Genomic DNA, 19,441 nt, shown 5'->3' with positions numbered 1-19,441 from the left:
CCTGGCTACAAGCTTCTTTCCCGCTTTCCTTCCTCGTCTCCGCCTCTTCTCCTCCCACATCTCTTCCCTCACCCCCTCCATCCTCCGGGCCAGCAAGCATACCATGTCTTCCCCCGACTACGCCCAAGAGCTGCGGATAGCGCTCCTCGCCGTCCAGCGCGCCACGCTCCTCACCAAAACCGTCTTCCACAACAACGCCAAAGGCACGCTCGATAAAGCCGACGCCTCGCCCGTCACCATCGGCGATTTCGGCGCCCAAGCCCTCATCATCTCCGCCCTGCAACACAACTTTCCCAACGACGAGATCGTCGCTGAGGAGGAAGCGAAGGATCTGCGGGAGAACGAGCGCGTGCGAGCTACAGTTTGGGAGCTGGTGAAGAACACCAAACTCAGCGATGCAGCGGGGGAGAAGGAGCTCGGGGGCGCCATCCAATCCCCCGAAGCCATGCTCGACATCATCGACAAGGGCGACAGCAAGGGGGGCCGCAGCGGTAGAATATGGGCCATTGACCCCATCGACGGCACAAAGGGCTTCCTTCGCGGCGGCCAATACGCCGTCTGCCTGGCCCTCATGGTCGACGGCGATGTCAAGGTCGGAGTGCTGGGCTGCCCCAACCTGCCTGTCAACGACTCCGAGCCTTTGACAGAGGATATTGGCGCCGACGCCACCGACGCAGAAGGCAAAGGCGTGCTCTTCAGCGCCATCCTCGGCCAAGGAGCGGCCAGCCGACCGCTGCAGAAAGGCGCGCTCGCCGACCCGAGCAAGATCACAATGAAACCCATCACCAACATCTCCGACGCCACGTTCTGCGAATCTGTCGAAGCCGGCCACAGCTCGCAGGGTGATGCTGCGGCCATTGCCAAGAAACTAGGCATCACGAAGAACTCGGTGCGCATGGACAGCCAGGCGAAGTACGGCAGCATTGCACGCGGCGCGGGGGATTTATACCTGCGCCTGCCGACGAGCAAGTCGTACGTGGAGAAGATTTGGGACCACGCGGCGGGTGATCTGATTGTGAGGGAGGCGGGAGGCCAAGTGACGGATGCAGAGAACAAGCGATTGGACTTCAGCCAGGGGAGGCGGTTGGAGGTGAACAAGGGCGTGGTGGCCGCGCCAAAGGACGTGCACCCGCATGTCATTGAAGCGGTGATGAGTGTTCTTGGCAGTAAATAGAGATATACGTATCAAAGATCCTGCTTGAAGAAAGCCGGAGACTTCCCGCCCTTGGACCCCGTCCGCTTCGTCTTCACCCGCCAGCCTGGCAACTCTAGCACTTCATCCTCGAGCCAGAACACGCCTTTGGTGATGGAGATACCGGCGTACGCCCCACCCGAGTCGACGTCAGCGGTGCAGTCGTCGTCCCAGACTTTGCGCTGCTTGCCATCGCGGGCGTAGGAAGCGGTCAACATCCAGATTTGACCCTGTTGAGCGCTTTCGTTCTTGTACAATAAGGTTGGAGAGAGCTGCAGTCGAACGGGTGGCTCTTGGTCTTCATCTTCATCACTCTCAGTCGAGCCGGTGAGGATATTCATGATGGGGTTATCCTTCTTCGTAGCGGAGTCACTGTACACGACTGTGCTGTTTGAGATCCATGAATTGATAATCAGACCAGTCGATGGTGAAGCCGAGAGGACGAGGGTCGAGTTAAGCGATGGGTCGATGGCAGTATACACCCCGCTGTAGACCTCCTCAACCTCCTTCCATATGATCTTCTCAACAGCCCGGAGGAGATCCACCGTCACAATCTCGATAATCTCATCCAGCAGGTCAGCCTCGCCGCCCACCAGGACAGTCAAGCCGAGTCCGTATTCAGGCATGACGATTACTTTGGATGAGTACGCAGGCAGACCGCCTCCTTTCGTGACGAAGGTCACTGGCCGTGCACTGTCTTCCAGAAGCTTGTCGGTCCGGAAGATTTCAAAGGGCATGCCGTAAAAGTTGTAGATTCCTCCTGATGGACTGGCCGGCATCAGCCAGTTCACGCCCGTCGCAAGGGTGTTGAAATGCGTCATGATGTAGCGAACGAATTTGGTCATGTCGGAGGCGGTGGAGTAGATGCCGCCCGTCGGGTTTTGGCTTCCTTCATTGATACCCCAGTAGGTTTCACCCGATGGGATGACGGCATGCTTATCCGACGGTGTTTTGAAGGTGGAGGACTTCATGCCCAGGGGATCGAAGATGGCGTGCTGGATGTAGTCTTCGTACTTCTCGCCACTCACCTTCTCGAGCACCAACCCGATGAGCTCGAACGCTGCATTGCTGTAAGTGGACTTTTGATTCGGCGCGAAGATCGGTTGGAATTTAGACAACGCATCGAGTATGTCTGTCCAATTGCACGGGCGCTCGAAGCCCGAGTATTCGTCGCAGGTTGGCAGCCCATCTCTCGAGACTGGGGGTAGACCGAAGGCGGTGGGATCTTCGACGAGATTGATGATATCTGACTGGACCGTCTCTCGCGGGATGCCCGAGAGTTGCGAAGCAAGAATACGTAGGGTGATGTCGTCCCATGGGAGGTCGCCGCTCAGCTTGGGGATGTATTTGCTGATGGGATCATCTAAGCTGACATTGCCTGCGTCGTGTTGATACAGTAGCCCGAGGGTAGTGAAGAGTTTGGAGATGGATGCTATGCGGTACACACTGTCGCCATCTACGTGTCGATCGCCCGGGCGGCTTTCGTTGAATTTTCGGGCAGTGTGGAATTGCGTCCACAGTGATTCGGTGTTGGACGTGAGCTGCACGGAGAAGGACGTAGTACCGTACTTCTCATTGGCAACCAAGTCTTTTAGGCGCTCCTCAATGCTTGCAAGCGTGGATTGGATATCTTTGTTTCCATGAGGCCAGGTAGGAACGGGAAATGCAGGGCTGGAGTCGTAGCAGTAAGCGGCAACGGACACAATGCCGGTCGCAAACCAGAGGAGTGAAAGCATGGTCACTCTGGGTGCGCCTGAGCTTGACTTCTTACTTGCAGAAGGTGTCGATTTGAGCTTTTGTGCCGGGTCCTTCAAGCGATGCCGCTCAAGATACGCCCGATGAAGTGTGTAAGGAGGTAGCAGCCTAGCCGCTGACGTTGAAGTCAAGTCTCCCCGCAAAGCTTGGACACGAGCCCCCACTCTTCGTCCTCAGCCTCGCCCAGTGGACAGGTCGGGCAAGGGAGATCGTCTCGTTAGGCACGGCGCATCCAATGCATCGGTGTGCGGCCTGCGCAACTGATATGATTCAGGTAGCAGACTCAACAGACTTCAATCCATCCCTTTTCATCGACACATCCTAAAGCTTCACAATCATGTCCGAAGCAGTCGAAAAGGACACCTTCCGCAGCGCAATGGAGCTCTAGTACTGCGTCGTTGGAACAACCTAATGTAGTGCAAATCGGGAATACTCTGCTGTCTGGAATGTTTGCGCTGGATGGTCTGGTTGGATTCTAGAATGGGGCAGTAGTAACAAATGCACAGATTTTGTTGGTCGCTCTACGATACTCGCATGTCTATTGACTGTCGCTCAATTGATACCGAGCTCAGGCATCAGTAATAGTAAACCTGACCAACAGCGTGCAATTCGTCTCACCGCCACTCAAATCCAGCATGCGAATGAAGCTCCATCCCTGCTGGACATACGACAACCTCACCGCCGCAACCGCCCACGCAGGATTCTTGTGGAAAGTCTCTTCGCTCTTGATGAGGATGCGCAAGAACGCCAGCTCGTTCTCCTCGTACTCCCACTCCAGCGTCTTGCCCCAGATGGGATTGCTCGCGGGCGGGGCAAAATGCTTGTAGCGCGAGGTAAGCTTGTGCGACCTGTACGGCTCGGTCTTCTGCTTCGGGCGAACGTTTTTGAGGTCGTCGGGGTGATGCAGCGTGCAGGTGACGTAAGGCTCGACGACGATCTGGTACTCCGGAGGAATGTGGAGGTCCGTTGCGCCCTCAACGAGCATTTGGAGCTTCTTCTTCTTGCCGCTGCTCACTTGCCCGGAGCCGCCGGCGCGAAGGGCGGCGGGCTTCAGCACGTACCCGTCGCTTCCTGCGAACATGGCTTCGTTGAGTTGCAAAGCGCAGCCAAAGGTTTGCCAGTTGAGGGCGCAGATTTGTGCTCCGACACCCCAGTAGGGCACTTGGTTCATGTTGCTGGACGTGATTCGAGTGCCCTTGGGGAAGACACGCATGAGGTGTTTGGAATTATGTTGGGCAAGTTGAGCCTTGGACGAACCCATCAGGTCCGTGACCTGCGTCTCCGATACGTTGATGAGGTGGTCGTGGGGGCCTCCTTTGAGCTGCCCTTCCAGCCAGGAGCGGTCACGAGGCTTGACGGACTGCGCGTACACGCCCAGCTCGGCCAATTCTGGAATGATCTTTGGCTTTGGCGCATTCTTCTTCGTCTCCTCGAACTTGAGACGGGCCTGCTTGGCGGCTTCATCTTCGTTGGGATCGTGCACCTCGACCTCCTCCTCTTCCTTCATTGCCTCCTCCGCGGCGATTTCCTTTCCATCTGGGAAGTAGAATTCGACAATGAGCGCCACTTTAGCTTCCAATTCCTCCAGCCTGACTTGCGTGCCGGTTTCCTTTTGCTCCTCGTGGCCTTCATCCCGAACGGCTTTGCTGATCAGTCGATCACCCAGGACCTCTTTGAAGATCGAGACGATACGCTGCTGCCCTTGTGCATGACAATGATTCTCCAGCGAGATCAGGATGGGTCCCGGGCGCGATCCCGAGCGAGCAGATGCCTTTGCCTCATGATCCATGACGTTGCGGATAGTCTCGCAGACCAGTCGGAAGGGAATGTGAGAAGCCAGGGTGTAGCCATGCGTGACCTTTGGCTCCTCCTTGTTCTCCTCGTTGTCCCAGGCATCAATCTCCACACACCGGGCTCCAGTCTGCAGAGCTACTTCATATCCCTCAGAGCCAGAAGTTCCATAGAGCTGTTCGCCCATTAAGTAGGTATTATGGCTTGAGGAGATGAAGTATTCGGACAACGGATGCGATTTATCCAGCAGTTCCGGCGGCACCTTGATATGCGGTTTCTCCAGCAAGGCCTTGACAGCGGCGGATGGATGGGCAAGATCGCCTTCCGCGTCCTGGTCGGAAATGACGCCCTCAGTGGCCAGCATGGCAGTCAACGCTCGGCTGACCCGGAGCACGCCCTTAGCATTGACGGATCTGAGGCCGGACTGGCCGCCTCCACCGACGGAAGAATGGCCAATAGCCTCGCCATGGTCCTCTGCATCGGTTGAGACCTTTGGCAGGACATGTAACTTATGAAGGCCTTCGCTAACGGCGTGAATGGCAGCTGCTGAGGTCATTTTGAATGCGGATGCCAATGGTCTTGCAATTGGAACGTCGAGAGATGAGCGATGCAGGTTGGATCGCCAGGCAGCACGGGTTTTAATAGGTGTCTTGCGCGAAATAAGCGATATCTGGTTGTCTGTTAGTGTGGGGTGTGGTTGCTGTAAAGCGTTAAGGTTGCCATCGCGCGCGGCCAATGGAGCGCGAGCCCGCGGTTCGGAAGTGGACGGCAAATGACCAACCAGGCAGCGCCCGCACGTTACCAAACCAACCGCCCTCTACTGCCTACTAGTGCAGCCGCGTGATCATGACTGTCCTGCTTCACCGTTACATCGATCCCGTCTAATCGCGTAGGCTGCAGCTTTTCCAGGTACGCCACCTCGTCACAACTGCCATTGGCGGTCAAGTCAGGACACGCACACGCCTCTGCTAGCCTTGTTCGCGAGAAGCATTGCGCTATTTCGATCGCGCACTGCCACGAAGTCGGCCTGGATACGAGACATCACATCATCGCTCGGAAGTAGGCAAGTCAATCAGGCCTCCTTGCTCGGAGTGAGCGAACCGTGAAGGCGCCAGAGGACCATGCGGGCCGCAAGACCTCGTTATTGCACGGAGGCCAGCCATGCATAGACGAACGCACAAAAAGTCCAGAAATGGGTGCATCCCGTGCAAGCGACGTCACATGAAGGTTGGTCCCTCCATCAGTCATCCCCAAACACTGTCGAATGAACTGAGGTAGCTTTAGTGCGATGAACGGCGCCCGGGCTGTGTTCAGTGTGAAGTTGCTTCACAGGAATGTCACTACACGGGATCGCACAGTCAATCAGATGTACCAAGCCGCAGACCAATTGCACCAAATGGACCAACAAGTGCTTCAACACCAACTGTCTCTGATGGCGAGGTACAGCGCATGCCCATCACGAAATCCACCCGTGTCAATGCCGACTTATCAATTGCTGTGTCTCCCACTCCGTTCAGCCAAGATTACGAAAATTTCCAAGTCAACCTGCTACACATGCGTCTCTTCTCCCATGCGGCCTCGGGGAAGCTTTTCAACGAGATCCTCCTGCGAGACGTCCTGGACGAGACCCTCAACTCCGCTCTCGCTTGCCCATTCCTACTCCACGGCCTCTTAGCCTTCTCCGCCCTCCATCTCAGTGCCCTCTATGCAGAGGAGAAGCACGTATGGGACGTTCAAGCCACCGGTCTGCAATCCACCGCATTACAGCTGTTCAATGCCTCGCACAGCTTCGAAGGTGACAAGCTCCGTGCAGCCTTTATCTTCTCCAGCATCATCGGCAAGCACGTCCTTGCCAGGAGCCTCCTCCAAACAGACCCCAGTTTCGACACGCTGGTCGAAGGCCTGGTGGAATTCTTGAAGATGCAACTCGGCGTGAAAACCGTCATTGGGTCGCAATGGGACGTTCTCATCAACTCCGACGCCCTTCGAGGATCCAGCAGCTTCCGCGAAACTTTGACTCGCTTCCAAAAGGCAGCCGGGGATCCGGAAAGACACGAATTGTCTGGTGATTTGCTTCCTCTGGCCGCCATGATCGATGCAAGTCGCCTGGACGCAGAAAGTAAGGAGGAGTACCGCTCGATGGCACGCAAGCTGGATATCTGCATGTCCAGCCACGTCATCGATCTGCCGGACTCGGTGTTTGCATGGCCGACCATGTTGACCCAAACCTTCGTAGACGATCTGACCGCGAGGCGACCAGAAGCATTGGTGATTCTTGCAAACTACGGCGTCTTGATCCATCGGCATCGCAACCTGTGGATGTTTGGCTCCGGAGGCAAACGTTTGGTCGAATCGATCTGCCGATACTTGGGAAAGCGATGGGATGAAACGTTGCGTTTTCCCATGTCGCAGGTGCAGCATACTGACTAGATCAAGCTGGTCCAGGCTCCTCTCGTCTGCTCAGCAGTCATTGCAGCAAGCATCGAAAGGACTATGGAGTGCTCCCAGGCCAGATGTGATTACGGAGAGGCTCCATCAAGGCAACCTTCGAACAGTATTGGGATGTTTTAAAGTCTAAAGAAACCTGTCTATCGAACGCCTGCAAATCTGGAAATGATGCTCCCAATCTCGACCTGACCACTTCTTATAGAGATCCCAGCGGCAACTACCCTTCCAAACGCCCTCGCTGACTCTTGTTGTCAAAGGCTTCACCATAGCGCACGACAAGCTCCTCTTGCGACGTTTCATCGATCGTCTTCCGAATTCGCCCAGGATGATAGACGCCAAACAGCACCATCGCCGAAAAGATCAGCACGGCGTCAAAGACGTAAAGCGTCCACTCGTGGTGTAGCGGGTACCCGTCATTGCCCATTGCGTACTCCACCACGCGAAAGATGAATCGGATGAGCAGAAGAATGCTCATGGCGCCGCTGACTCTCATGACCCTCTCCCAACAGCCGTACTCGACAGAGGCTCGGGTGGGCACTTTGCGCATACGGACATAGAACAGAGCCCCCGTGGTCACAAAGATGCCGAATCCAACCACTTGCAGAACCAATCCGGCGACAATCAGGATCCGGCCCATGTTCGTGCTGCTCGATTGCACCATCAAGCCTGCGCCGGACGACTGGACGAGGAAGGAGAAGACGTCGGAACCGACGAAGATTCGCGTGAGCCAGCGTGCTGGCACGAAAGAATGCGGTTCACCGTTTGTGCGGGTGATGATGCGGCCCGACACCATGTAGACGGTCGCAGCCATCAAGATCGGTCCGAGGAGGATGAAGATGCTTTGGATGATGTAGGGGAGGAGTTGGCCGGTTCTATCGTATGCTGACGCTCGGCCGCAGTACCCAATGATCTCGACTGGACATTGTCAGCTCTTCGTTCTACTTAACGACTTGTCTCGATACTCCTTACAAAGACCGCCAATGCAGAGAGGAATGCAAAACCAAGCGCGACTCTTGATCATTCGGAAGACGTTGTACGAAGTAACGGCGAAGAAGAGGATGGCGAAGATGATGGCTGCCGCTATCGAGGGGATGTAGTGCCAAAGGGCGTAGCCGTTGTGTGTCTCGAGAGTAGGCATGTTGATTCAGGCAAGGTGTCGCAGCTTGATGAGCGAGTTCGTTGACGAGCTCGATCGAGTGACGAGGGCAAAAGCGACTGTTCTGTTGTACGGTTTGAAGAATGCATCTTGAACGGCGACACAGCGAGTATAAATACGGAAAACGGGAGTCCAGGAGGAAATGCCAATGCCAGTTTTTGCTGGGGATATGTTCGACTAGATCGACTTCTCTGGGAGAGGTGAATACGCGCTTTCGGGAGGACTTCCTCAGATTTGCCAGGCAACCGCCCCGAGTCAAACCGGCAAATCTCCTCCTCCTCGCGGCACTCGCCGCCGGACATAACTCCTCGACTGACTTCCAGCCTACTCGATGTTGCTAGCAGATGTGACAAACGACCCTCGCATCCACATTCGACTGCTAGCCACATCCCAGGTCCACCGCTAAAGACAGCGGCATCCAACGGTTTAGCCAATGACTTTTGAGACTTGGGGGTTTGGCAGGAGATGTGACGATTGGGCGATAGCATGCTGTACGGATCATGTGAAGATGAGCTCCAGTTCTGTCCGCAGCGCACTGATCTAGATCTGGAGTACTTCCGCTCGGCCCTCGAATCGTCTACAACGCATTCCACAGCAACTTACCAGGCCTTGGTCTGCTTCCGTACGAGACTTACCGACCGCGTGGATGGACCTTAGGTGGGTTCGCCGAGACACAGAAGAGTGAATCGAGACATGTTTGGAACGGCAATCAATTCCCCATTGGTCAAGGTAGAAGTCGACACCGAGTCGCTGAGTTTTAACTCGATCCCGGGAGAATGAGACGTGGAGCTATACGCGAATTCGGAGTTCCCTCCGAATCGCCTCCCCTCCGCCTTTAATTGCGTTTCACTCACTCGACCGGCTCTGATTGCCGTCCAAGGCCGCACTCCGCCAAAGGCCTAGATGCACGGATCCATGCGTCCCTCTGATTGGCAGAGAATACTCGCAAAGCTATGCAAGCCCTTTTGCATCTTCTTAATCTGATGCAGTGCAGTTCATCTGGCCGAGACGACGAAGCCGAATCAAAGCGCGTTCCTTCCACTTTTGTCACTCCACTCCCACTCCACCACCATAAGATTTCGCGTCCGATGGATCCTGACTATGAGTTGCACATGTTGCTCATTGGGTGTCACTCGCCCGATCCTGTGATGAACCTTGCAGATCCACCCCTGCTCTTCAGAGCCAATTTGTTGGGGATAGGACGGGTGAGCCGCGACCTCCAGCAGTGACAATGAACACGGCAAGTAGTGAACGCGTCTCTTTTCACTCAACATGCGATCTCAAAGACAACATCTTGCACAATGTGCAGCTTTCATGCATCCAGTTCGACGATGTACTCGTTTCTTGCTCGCCGGAAGCGGTGCGACCTCTTTGTGCGCCGAATGTCTTTGTCTACTGCCCAATACCCACAGTTGTATACCTCGCGCTCGGATAACATGTCCAACCAGACTTCAGTGAAACACTCGAATCATGGCTATCTTTCGAGTCCCTTCCATGTCTTCCTCGCCGAGTGCGAGTACTTCCAGCTTCGCTGAGCAGGATTTTGAGGACACAGAGCAACAGGAGACGCCCGAGGGAGGACCGCAGGCCACTGAAGCGCAAGGCAACGCATCTCCGCTCCCATCCGGGTCAGAGAACTCGGACGACTGGATTACTTGTACCTCGACAGCCTCGCAATCGGACTCCCTGCCCCAGGACGGTGATAGACCAACGCCGACTGCTGACAGGCCTGAACGCTCAAATACTCCGACAGGCGAACGCCCTGTTCTGCGTGTCATCACTACACCGACCCCTCCGTCATTGGCAAGACAAGAGCCTCCTTCGCCAGCACCATCTCTCTCCCATTCTCTATCGACCATCGACGACATTCCCGAGTCAACGACGATGGGCGACTCGCCGAGCGAGAGATTGCAAGGGCCGAGGCTTCCACGGAGTCTAAACGCACGTCTCCAGCATCCGAATCTAGCACCACTTGTACGCTCCGGGGGCGAGCAGCACTTGGCCACCCTGCAGAACATCCTAGACAGTACTCGATTGTCGAGCGGACCCTGGCAACCCCAACCCGAGCGATTCGTCTGGAACACATTCATCTCCCTCCTCCGCGCTGTTCACTTCTTGCACACAGGCTGTCGCTCGCGGGATGAGACACCGCCTCCCGGCTGGCAGCCAATCATCCACAACACCATCACGCCTTCCAACATCTTCTACACAAGTTTGAGGACGGCAGGCGCCACAGATGGAGAAGGGGCTAAGCTAGGCAATTACAGTCGGGCGGTGATGCTTGCCCGAGTCGTCGAACCGGAGGACATGGATGCAAACGAGCTGGAGCACCGCAGCCAAGCCTTCGCCCATCTTATCCAATGCTTCGACGATCAGACCGCCTACGATGCGCCCGAGATTCTGCTCCAATGCTTCCCCAAAGGATGCGACAGCACCTGCAGGGAGCATCTCGACGCCGTAGGAAACACCCCCGGCCCCGCGAGCGATCTATGGTCCATAGGCGCGGTGATGGTGGAGATGATGAGCGGCCGCTCGATCTGGGACATCCTTCTCGAAAAAGCGTGCCAGGGAGACATTGACGGGGCTCTGCCGGAGTACTACACGGATCTGTGCCCCGACGACCGTCTCAGGCTGCTGAGGCGATACTCAGGCACCGCGACGATTACGCGGGCCTTGCCGGCTCATTATGCGCCGAGTCTGAGGATGTTGGTGGAGGCATTGCTGGATGAAGATCCGCGGAACAGAGGCCGGGCGGTGGATAGTTTGCATGATGCGGAGGCTATGCTCCGAGTTCGGCAGGCGGAATTGGAGAAGCGGTATAGGGGGTGGTGAGCGTGCAGCCACGGGAGAGAGTAGGATCTGGAAGGCTGTGTTGCATATCTTAAGTCACAAAATATAGCTAGGGTGCTGAATATCGAGATGGGGCGGGCGATTCGCATTCCATTGTCCGGAAGCCTTGTTTCCGGATCGGGCAGGCACCCAGTCCGGCTAGTCGGGTTCCGGGGAAAGATGAAACATGACAGACACAGCCTCCCACGCGGCCTGCAAAGCCTTCTTCCTGTCAACCTTTATAATCACGGCTGCCTGCTGTTGCGCCCCTCGCCCTAGCGAAATGTACATTGCAGCTCATACCCCGCGTGACCTCTCACTCGTGACTTGTGAAGTCCCATGAGATCCGCCGCACGCTAGACTTTCACAAACGAATGATGTGAAAGATCGACAACGCCACCTCCCAAGTACCTGCTCGATTTCCTATCCTCTCTGTCTTCACCATGCTGGACGAGAACCTCCCCACCTTCTTCCTCAAACCCTCCATAACGGGCACGAAACACCACAACGAATACTACCTCACCCACCACGGCTCCGAGCCCGAGCCCGCCTACCACCTCGAACGCGCCGATCCCGCCTCGCCCTCGCCAGCGCACAAAAACTGCTACGCCGCCGCCCTCTTCGATGCCTACAACCCCGAAATCCTCTTCGGCGAAGTGCTCGCCCGCCCCGAATGGACGAAAGCGACGCAAGCCGAAAGTGTCGGTGGCGTGCCTCCTCCTCCGCAACCTGTGCTACCCAGCGAGTTTACCGTGCAACTGTACAACCCCGACCAGCAGATCAAGGTGGAGGTGAAGAGCAGCAAATGGGGCGGACAAGATTACTACGAGTTCAGCATGCCGCAGGACGTGTTTCGCACGCCGTCAGCCTCGTCGCTCGACAAGGGCAGGTCGGATCCAGCATCGCTCGAAATCACGCCGCGCATTAACTTCGAGTGGCGCAAGGACAGCCGGTTGAATAAGGATTTGACATGTTTCATGACGGGCAAGAGCACTGATACGAAGAAGAAGAATAGCCGCAAGGACCCGGATATTTCGATTGCGCTGTGGAGGGGGATGAAGGAGCTCACGATGTATGAGCCAAATTTGACGCGCGTGGAGATGGAAGATCCGAAGGGGTTGGAGGTTGTGCTGCTCCTGACGGCGGCGGTGATCAAAGACCTTTATTTCAGTTCGAAGGAGCAGACGCGCGAGTTGTTCAACATTTCCGAAGCTGCTATTCCAGCTGCTATGGCGAATGGGAGCGGGAGGAAAGTCAGCAATCCGCAAGTTGCAGTCAGTTCTGTAGCTGCTGCTCCTGTTGCACTCGGAGGGAAGCACGCCGTATTGCCTCGACTGCAAACAACACCGACAAACGCACATCCTTCCAATCTCCCGCCCTTCCCGGACGCACGAGCGCAATGGGAACTGGATGCGGAGACTGCACGACTCAAGGCGCAAGCAGAACAGGAGAAAGCAGCGGTACTGAGACGCCGGCGAGAGCAAGAGAAGCGGGACGAGGCGGAGCGCAAACGGCTGCAGAAGATGGTGGAGGAAGAGGAAAAGGCGGCGCGGCGGAAGCAGGCCGAGATTGACAAGGAGACGGAACGCCTGCGGAAATTGTACGGCGTGCAACCTATTCCGCAGCATGCATCTGGTCCACCGCAGCGGCCACACCCAAACGGACATGGCTATTCGCATCCGCAGTATATGGGACCGCCGGGCCCGCCTGTCGGCTCGAATGGACTGTATGTTCAGCCGTCTGCGAGCACGAGTAATGTAATGATGTCTGGGGGAAATGGAAACGTGGGGAACGGCGCGCCAGGCCGGACGGGGTTCTTGAAGAAGAAGACTTCGTTCTGGCGATGAGTCTTTACATTATTTGACTGATTGCGTTTCAGCGAGGGCGTTGGTGGGCTGTATTGGGTTAGATACACCACGGCATTGTAGGTAATCATGGTATCACGAATGACAGAGGACGTTTCGAATTGCACAAGGGGCGGAGATGATACCGCCGGGCGCACAAGGCAAGGCGGGGATTCCGTCTGATCTGTCATAAATGCGGGATGCAAGTGTTTGTCGGGTGTGATGTGTTTCGACAAATGCCCAGCAAGGAAGGTCCTGGTCTAGATGTACTTGAGGGCAGGAGCGAGTAGGACGTCCTTACTCACATCCATCTCGAACCGAACTGTGGATGTAAGCATCATTCAATGCCTCGCCAAACGGTGTCGGAACCAAGACTGATACAGCATTGATTGCCCTCCAAAGCACGCAAGCCGGGTGTTTTAGTGACTGAGGCAGACACGCGCGGGAGCCTGCCGCTGGCGGGCGTGGGGGAACGTGCGCGTCGACGCCCGATGCGAGAGGTGTGAAACGTCACTTGCACCGCACCTCGCCCTATCGCGACCGGGCCACACTCGCTCCCCACGCATCATCCAAACATCTTACCCCTCCCCATCCTTTCCCCGGCCTCGTTTCAAGGCAGCTGCTCCGTCTTCGCGTCGAGTGCAACGCGCGGGCGAGCAGTCTGGCGGTCCTTGCCCGGCTTCCACCCACCGCGTCTCTCGATTCCCGGCCATGCAAAGCCCCGTCCAGAACGACAACAGTCAGAGGAACAAGCTTCACAAACACCCGTTGCAGCATCCCGCGCTGCGCCGCACCCCCTCCGCGCCCCTACGCACCCGCGCCCCCTCCAACCCCGGCGCGCAGCCGCCGCCGCCGTTGCACCACCCGTCCTTCTCGCATCACCGCAGCCCCACCTCGCCCAGTCCCGCGGCCGGCTCCATTGACCACATCAATTCGCGCAATCTCGACGCCTCCGATTTCCCGCCTGCGTCTTCTGCCTTCCTCAGCCCGCAGTATTCGATTCGAAAGGAGCCGAGCTTTGAGCTGCTGGGTCAGCGCTTCGACTCTGCTGCTATTCTCTCCAACCTTGACGCCCTCACTTATCACCCCGAGTCATCGGCCAGATCTCCGCCTCTGCTACAAAGCTCATCGCCATCGGTCCCGCCTCCGACCTCACCATCGTTCAACCCTCCTCGAGAGCTCCCACCATCCGACCCTCCTCAAAGCTCAACACCGTCCAGATCACCCCAGATCTCAATACCAGCAAATTCCCCTCCTACCTCTCCACTCCTTCGCCGACGGCAATTTGACGTAGAACACCCGCGCTCCCCACCTCCTCTGCAACACGCCTACTCAGACAGCCGCGTCGGCTTCGCCAATCCCAACATCGCTTTATCTCAAAGCCTCGCGGCCACGGGCAGGCAAATGGACGATATCCCTCAACCCCGCGCCGACCTGGGCATGCGAAGTCCGCGGCAGAGACTAAGCGACGAGGCCAAAGAGGGTAAGCTGAGGAAGAAGTCGGGCTTTTCGAGTTTTGTGAATAATCTGGTGGGCACCCCGCGCAAGCCGACCATCTCTGCGCCGGAGAATCCCGTGCATGTGACGCATGTGGGATATGACCAAGAGACGGGGGAATTCACTGTAAGTTGGAAAGAGTACATATGTGTTATCCATGCTGATGACTGACCGTCCCAGGGGCTACCGAAGGAGTGGCAGCAAACTCTACAGGCCAATGGAATCTCTCTACAAGAACAGCAAAAGAACCCGCAAGCCCTCTACGAAGTCGTGACATTTTTCAATGAGAACCTCGAGCAACCGACTAACGAGTCCACGTATCACAAATTCGATCATGCGCGTCCCGATGACCACCTCTACAATCCGAGTCCATCACCACAACCCGGCGGACTTTCACCGAACCTTGCATCGAGTGTATATGGGAATGCCTTTATGAGTCCTCCAGCGAGTCCGCGGTTCCCAAAGAATGAAGGAGAAAGCTTCGAGAATCCACGAGCCGCTCCACCAATACCGGGTGGTCAGCCTCAAGGTCTCGGCCTCGGCCTTGGCCTCAGATCGCCCTCTGGTCCTTCTTCAAATGGCACTTTGATGCCTCTTCGACCAGCTCCGAAACCTCCGCAAGCATCTTCGGCGGGCGCGACCCCTCAACGAGTACCTCCGCCTGTACCGAGTCCTCAAAGAGATCCACCTCGAGCGCCGGAGGAAGATCTGCAACCGAGTAGATACAACCAAACATTGGTGCCAGATGTACCTTACGATAACCAGCCTGCCCCGAGTCGAAGTCGATCCAATACCGGCAATAACGCCGGTCACCCCGCTCTGTCGCCAGCGCCGCCCATCGACCCACAAGAACAGTACCAACTCCAGCAGGAGCAAGCGATGAAAGTCGCCCAACAAGCACTCAAGCAGCAGGCATACGAACAGCAACAAACCCACCGGCAGCAAGGCCTCCGCCAGCCTCACCAACATGCGCCGAACTCCTCCGAGAAGGCGGCCCACCATACGAACACGGTTGATCCTAAAGTCGCAGCGCAACCCAGACTTAGACAACGACCACGACAGTCCGTGACCAACGCGGAGATTATCGGCAGGCTGCAGACGATATGCAATACTTCCGACCCCACGAAGAAGTACCGCAACCTAGTCAAGATTGGCCAGGGTGCCTCGGGAGGAGTGTACACTGCGTTTGAAGTCGGCACCAACCGATGTGTTGCGATCAAGCAGATGAATCTGGAGCAGCAGCCGAAGAAGGATCTCATCATCAACGAAATCCTCGTGATGAAAGACAGCCGACATCGCAACGTGGTTAACTTCATGGACAGCTTCCTCGTCAAAGGCGACCTGTGGGTGGTGATGGAGTACATGGAAGGCGGCAGCCTGACCGATGTGGTGACGTTCAACATGATGAGCGAGCCGCAAATCGCCGCCGTGTGTCGGGAAACGCTGCAAGGCCTCGTCTTCCTGCACTCCAAGGGCGTCATCCATCGCGACATCAAATCCGACAACATCCTCCTCAACCTCGAGGGCAATATCAAACTGACGGACTTTGGCTTCTGCGCGCAGATCAACGAGGCCCACACGAAGCGCACCACCATGGTCGGCACGCCGTACTGGATGGCGCCGGAGGTGGTGACGCGCAAGGAGTACGGGCAGAAGATTGACATCTGGAGTCTGGGCATCATGGCTATTGAGATGATCGAGGGCGAGCCGCCGTATTTGACCGAGTCGCCTTTGCGGGCGCTGTATTTGATTGCGACGAATGGGACGCCGACGATTAAAGAGAAGGAGAATTTGAGCGGGACGTTTGCTTCGTTTTTGGATTGGTGCTTGGTCGTGGATCCGGAGAAGAGGGGGAGTGGGGAGCAGCTTCTGAGGGTATGTTCATTTCGTCTTATTGCACGGATGGCACACATCGCTAACCTTTGACTCTCGCAGCACGACTTTATCCAGCTCGCGTGCGACCTCATCCACCTCGCGCCCCTGGTCAAGTCGGCGCGCATTGCCCGAGCGGAGGAGAAGAAGAACAAAGCCAGTTAGGGAGCACACGACTTTATGCCGCCGGAGTTTTGAGGCGGCCACTAGATTCTGATTTTGATGATGACACACGATTGTCGCGCTCACTTTTTCCTTGCTCGCTTGCCCTGGCGCACTACCCACCGTCACCCCTTTTCGTTTTGCTTTTGGGAAAAGTCTACATGTTCTTGGAATACTATACACTCGATGTAACGAACACACACGCACACAAAGGAAGGAGTTGAGCAACGAGAAAGGGGAATCGCGAGCAGAGGAGTCTTTTTCGGCGTATCAGGCTGGCGATGGATGGCGATGGAGGGCTTTCTTGGACTATACACCTGTCGCATGCACGGCCTGGAGAAGGAGGGATGTGGAGTGAGCTGGGGGTCATTGCTAGGACGTAGCAGGTACATGTACCAGATGGTTGTTGATGATCTTGTTCACGCTTTCTGTAACTGATGCATATCACGTTGCTCAAACGGGAGGGACCTTATGCCTGAGGATGTTGCGGACGTGCCTGAGGCTGTTGTCGAACCCTAAGGCAACTTTACCCGTGGCGCAGCATGACGCGGAGTGGCGGGCGCTATGATGAACGAGCTTCAACACACCACCCCGGAATTCTTTGAAGCTGCCTTAGACTTCTTTTGAACGCAGGAACAGGTACATATCACACAGAGGCTCTCACCGAGACCCGCTGCATCTTCACCATGTTCCGAGGAGCACAGTCCAACCCCATGGACGAGGCGATTGGTGAGTTGCACCCCTCCTTCCCTCTCCATCCCCTATGCTGCAGCCTTGCGGTGTCCGCGGATCGACTGACCACAGCGCACAGTCCGGAGTACGGACGAGAACCTCACCAGCGAGAATTGGGAGTACATCCTCGACGTCGTCGACCGCGTGTCCGCCTCGCCCTCCGGCCCCTCCAACGCCATCGCAAGCATCATCAAGCGCCTCGCCCACCGCAACGCCAACGTCCAACTCTACACCCTCGAGCTCGCCAACGCCCTCTCGCAAAACTGCGGCGCCAGCATCCACCGCGAACTCGCGTCCAAAGCCTTCACCGACGCCCTGCTGCGCCTGGCCGGCGAGCGCAATACGCATGCCCAGGTGAAGCAGAAGGTGCTGGAGCGCATGGGCGTGTGGACGGAGGAGTTTGGCCGCAAGCCGGATTTTGGCATCATGGAGCAGGCGTATCAGAAGTTGAGGAGGGAGCAGCCCGGTTTGATGCCGCCGAGTAAACCGGTCAAGGCGGAGATTAGTGCGGATGATAGGCGGAAGGAGGAGGATGAGTTGCAGATGGCGCTGGCGTTGAGTATCAAGGATGGGCAGCAGAAAGATGGGGGCAAGGATAAGAGCGAGGGCTCGGATTCCGCACAGACGACTTCTGCTGCGCCACAGAGTCAGCATGGAACGACGGCGGCGACAGTGAGTCGCGTGCGGGCGCTGTATGACTTTACGCCTTCGGAGCCGGGAGAGCTGGCGTTTCGAAAGAATGATATCATTGCCGTGCTCGAGTCAGTCTACAAGGATTGGTGGAGGGGCAGTCTGCGTGGGCAGTCGGGCATCTTCCCGCTGAACTACGTGGAGAAGCTGCAAGATCCGACGAAAGAGGAACTCGAACGGGACGCACAGATGGAAGGGGAAGTGTTTGGGGAGATCAAGAATGTGGAGCGGCTACTGGCATTGTTGAGCGTAGGAGGCGAGCGTGGCGGCGCGCGGAGAGGGGAGAGGGAAGAGGAAGAAATTGGCGAACTCTACCAACGAACGCTGAGCATCCGGCCAAAGCTGATTGAGCTGATTGGAAAGTATTCGCAGAAGAAGGGTAGGTGTCGCTTTGTCTCATCTTCTTCATCACACCAAGCTAACATTGAACCGCAGACGACTTTACTCAGCTGAACGAAAAGTTCATCAAAGCCCGCAGAGACTACGAAGCGCTCCTGGAAGCCTCCATGTCCCAGCCGCAATACCACCAGCAATCTCCCCTTCGAATGCGCCAGCCCATGTACCCGCCGCAGCAACAGCCTCCCTACGCCGCGCCGCAACAGCTTCCTCCAGCGGGTTATCAACAAGGCCCGCCATCCGCCAGCGCCTACCCACCTCAACATCAATACCCACAGCAACCCCAACACCTCCCACCCCAGCAAGACGTGCAGCGCTTCTATTCGCCCGCACCTTCCGAACCACCCGGTCCTCAACCGGGCTTCACAAGCCCATACCCTCAATCTGACGGTCCACCAGCAGTGCAGCCCCCCAACGGCCCCGCACCTTTCCACTTCATCCCAGGTGGTCTCCAAAGCGGACCTCCACCGCAACAGCAACAAGAAATCCGCCGCAAGCCCAGCCCGCAAGCGCCCCCCTCCATGTCCTCCTCATCCGTCCTCCCACCCAGCGACCCCTACTCCAACCCTCAACAGCAAAACTTCCAAGGCCAAATCCGGCCCAACAGCATCCACACGCTCAACAGCGGGAATCCACAGGAGCTGGCAACGGGCGGCTACGAATCGCCCGTGGAGAATCGGCATAGTCTGCAGAACTACGACGTCTACGCGCCGCAGCAGCAACAGCAGCAGGCTCCGTACTCGCAACGAGATGATCGCGAGGGATTGCCTTCGCGCCAGCGAACGCATAGCTTTGAGTCGACTTCGGGTCCGATGTATGCTTCACAGCCTGGGCTCACTCAACCTCCACAAGGCTGGGAAGCACAACAACAGCAGCAACAGCCGCCTCCTCCGCAAGCGGCCATGGCTCCAGGCTACCAGGCGTATCAGCCGCAACAGCAGAGACTGCCAAGTGGAGGCTCCGTAGGCGGTGGAGAGGATCCGGGGAGCTTCTATCGATGAGTGGACTCGAGTGGAACCTGGACTTGGCGTGAGTTACACTGCCGATGTGCTACGCTGGCGAAGGTAGCAAACAGGC

The 19,441-nt window shown here is 56.8% G+C and overlaps 11 protein-coding genes across 11 annotated transcripts; 6 read left to right on the top strand and 5 right to left on the bottom strand.

Annotated features, from left to right (window-relative positions):
* Positions 1 to 103: 103 nt before the first annotated feature.
* On the top strand, positions 104 to 1,174 carry BDY17DRAFT_315933 (uncharacterized protein; the record flags this gene model as incomplete). The annotated part of the gene is made up of 1 exon (XM_033735962.1): positions 104 to 1,174. One exon carries the CDS (start codon positions 104 to 106, stop codon positions 1,172 to 1,174), a length of 1,071 nt encoding a protein of 356 aa, XP_033592239.1.
* An 11-nt stretch (positions 1,175 to 1,185) lies between these two features.
* On the bottom strand, positions 1,186 to 2,928 carry BDY17DRAFT_315932 (putative FLP FmtA-like protein, betalactamase; the record flags this gene model as incomplete). The annotated part of the gene is made up of 2 exons (XM_033735961.1): positions 1,186 to 2,863; positions 2,894 to 2,928. The coding sequence occupies 2 exons, from the start codon at positions 2,926 to 2,928 to the stop codon at positions 1,186 to 1,188; spliced, it is 1,713 nt and encodes a 570-aa protein (XP_033592238.1).
* Positions 2,929 to 3,386: 458 nt separating this feature from the next.
* On the bottom strand, positions 3,387 to 5,435 carry BDY17DRAFT_294056 (phosphatidylinositol-specific phospholipase C). Its single transcript, XM_033733082.1, has one exon. The coding sequence runs from the start codon at positions 5,292 to 5,294 to the stop codon at positions 3,516 to 3,518; it is 1,779 nt and encodes a 592-aa protein (XP_033592237.1). The 5' UTR covers positions 5,295 to 5,435; the 3' UTR covers positions 3,387 to 3,515.
* Positions 5,436 to 5,765: 330 nt separating this feature from the next.
* Positions 5,766 to 7,286, top strand: BDY17DRAFT_109833 (uncharacterized protein). The gene is made up of 2 exons (XM_033729187.1): positions 5,766 to 5,965; positions 6,023 to 7,286. Exons 1-2 carry the CDS (start codon positions 5,900 to 5,902, stop codon positions 7,166 to 7,168), a joined length of 1,212 nt encoding a protein of 403 aa, XP_033592236.1. The 5' UTR covers positions 5,766 to 5,899; the 3' UTR covers positions 7,169 to 7,286.
* A 117-nt stretch (positions 7,287 to 7,403) lies between these two features.
* BDY17DRAFT_322490 (RTA1 like protein-domain-containing protein) lies at positions 7,404 to 8,324 on the bottom strand (the record flags this gene model as incomplete). Its single annotated transcript, XM_033736814.1, has 2 exons — positions 7,404 to 8,101; positions 8,156 to 8,324. The coding sequence occupies 2 exons, from the start codon at positions 8,322 to 8,324 to the stop codon at positions 7,404 to 7,406; spliced, it is 867 nt and encodes a 288-aa protein (XP_033592235.1).
* A 1,056-nt stretch (positions 8,325 to 9,380) lies between these two features.
* On the top strand, positions 9,381 to 11,194 carry BDY17DRAFT_294053 (kinase-like domain-containing protein). The gene has a single exon (XM_033733081.1). It carries the CDS (start codon positions 9,813 to 9,815, stop codon positions 11,172 to 11,174), a length of 1,362 nt encoding a protein of 453 aa, XP_033592234.1. The 5' UTR covers positions 9,381 to 9,812; the 3' UTR covers positions 11,175 to 11,194.
* Positions 11,195 to 11,401: 207 nt separating this feature from the next.
* On the top strand, positions 11,402 to 13,137 carry BDY17DRAFT_294052 (uncharacterized protein). The gene has a single exon (XM_033733080.1). It carries the CDS (start codon positions 11,615 to 11,617, stop codon positions 13,016 to 13,018), a length of 1,404 nt encoding a protein of 467 aa, XP_033592233.1. The 5' UTR covers positions 11,402 to 11,614; the 3' UTR covers positions 13,019 to 13,137.
* A 400-nt stretch (positions 13,138 to 13,537) lies between these two features.
* Positions 13,538 to 13,852, bottom strand: BDY17DRAFT_294051 (uncharacterized protein). The gene has a single exon (XM_033733079.1). It carries the CDS (start codon positions 13,790 to 13,792, stop codon positions 13,547 to 13,549), a length of 246 nt encoding a protein of 81 aa, XP_033592232.1. The 5' UTR covers positions 13,793 to 13,852; the 3' UTR covers positions 13,538 to 13,546.
* Positions 13,853 to 14,005: 153 nt separating this feature from the next.
* On the top strand, positions 14,006 to 16,958 carry BDY17DRAFT_263496 (kinase-like domain-containing protein). Its single transcript, XM_033731871.1, has 4 exons — positions 14,006 to 14,229; positions 14,356 to 14,638; positions 14,693 to 16,387; positions 16,448 to 16,958. The coding sequence occupies exons 2-4, from the start codon at positions 14,420 to 14,422 to the stop codon at positions 16,547 to 16,549; spliced, it is 2,016 nt and encodes a 671-aa protein (XP_033592231.1). The 5' UTR covers positions 14,006 to 14,229; positions 14,356 to 14,419; the 3' UTR covers positions 16,550 to 16,958.
* On the bottom strand, positions 16,555 to 16,993 carry BDY17DRAFT_109805 (uncharacterized protein). The gene has a single exon (XM_033729186.1). The coding sequence runs from the start codon at positions 16,936 to 16,938 to the stop codon at positions 16,672 to 16,674; it is 267 nt and encodes an 88-aa protein (XP_033592230.1). The 5' UTR covers positions 16,939 to 16,993; the 3' UTR covers positions 16,555 to 16,671.
* A 363-nt stretch (positions 16,994 to 17,356) lies between these two features.
* Positions 17,357 to 19,365, top strand: BDY17DRAFT_247038 (uncharacterized protein; the record flags this gene model as incomplete). Its single annotated transcript, XM_033730782.1, has 3 exons — positions 17,357 to 18,347; positions 18,404 to 18,765; positions 18,940 to 19,365. Coding segments are annotated over 3 exons (1,779 nt in total), but the record flags the coding sequence as incomplete, so codon positions are not given.
* Between the last annotated feature and the right edge of the window lie 76 nt (positions 19,366 to 19,441).

Source organism: Neohortaea acidophila (genome assembly GCF_010093505.1).
Source record: "Neohortaea acidophila strain CBS 113389 unplaced genomic scaffold BDY17scaffold_3, whole genome shotgun sequence".
Lineage (NCBI taxonomy): Eukaryota > Fungi > Ascomycota > Dothideomycetes > Mycosphaerellales > Teratosphaeriaceae > Neohortaea > Neohortaea acidophila.
Note: the sequence above shows the minus strand (reverse complement) of the source record. Positions and strands in the feature narration are given on the sequence as shown.

What these genes read in the sequence shown, in the direction of transcription:
- BDY17DRAFT_294056 (XM_033733082.1), bottom strand. Translation starts at nt 5,294, where the DNA reads ATGACCTCAGCAGCTGCCATTCACGCCGTTAGCGAAGGCCTTCATAAG.
- BDY17DRAFT_109833 (XM_033729187.1), top strand. Translation starts at nt 5,900, where the DNA reads ATGCATAGACGAACGCACAAAAAGTCCAGAAATGGGTGCATCCCGTGC. An exon ending in GCAAGCGACGTCACATGAAG is followed by an intron (nt 5,966 to 6,022) that starts GTTGGTCCCTCC and finishes AGGTAGCTTTAG; the next exon opens with TGCGATGAACGGCGCCCGGG.
- BDY17DRAFT_294053 (XM_033733081.1), top strand. Translation starts at nt 9,813, where the DNA reads ATGGCTATCTTTCGAGTCCCTTCCATGTCTTCCTCGCCGAGTGCGAGT.
- BDY17DRAFT_294052 (XM_033733080.1), top strand. Translation starts at nt 11,615, where the DNA reads ATGCTGGACGAGAACCTCCCCACCTTCTTCCTCAAACCCTCCATAACG.
- BDY17DRAFT_294051 (XM_033733079.1), bottom strand. Translation starts at nt 13,792, where the DNA reads ATGCTGCAACGGGTGTTTGTGAAGCTTGTTCCTCTGACTGTTGTCGTT.
- BDY17DRAFT_263496 (XM_033731871.1), top strand. Translation starts at nt 14,420, where the DNA reads ATGGACGATATCCCTCAACCCCGCGCCGACCTGGGCATGCGAAGTCCG. An exon ending in AAGAGACGGGGGAATTCACT is followed by an intron (nt 14,639 to 14,692) that starts GTAAGTTGGAAA and finishes TGACCGTCCCAG; the next exon opens with GGGCTACCGAAGGAGTGGCA. An exon ending in GTGGGGAGCAGCTTCTGAGG is followed by an intron (nt 16,388 to 16,447) that starts GTATGTTCATTT and finishes TGACTCTCGCAG; the next exon opens with CACGACTTTATCCAGCTCGC.
- BDY17DRAFT_109805 (XM_033729186.1), bottom strand. Translation starts at nt 16,938, where the DNA reads ATGTACCTGCTACGTCCTAGCAATGACCCCCAGCTCACTCCACATCCC.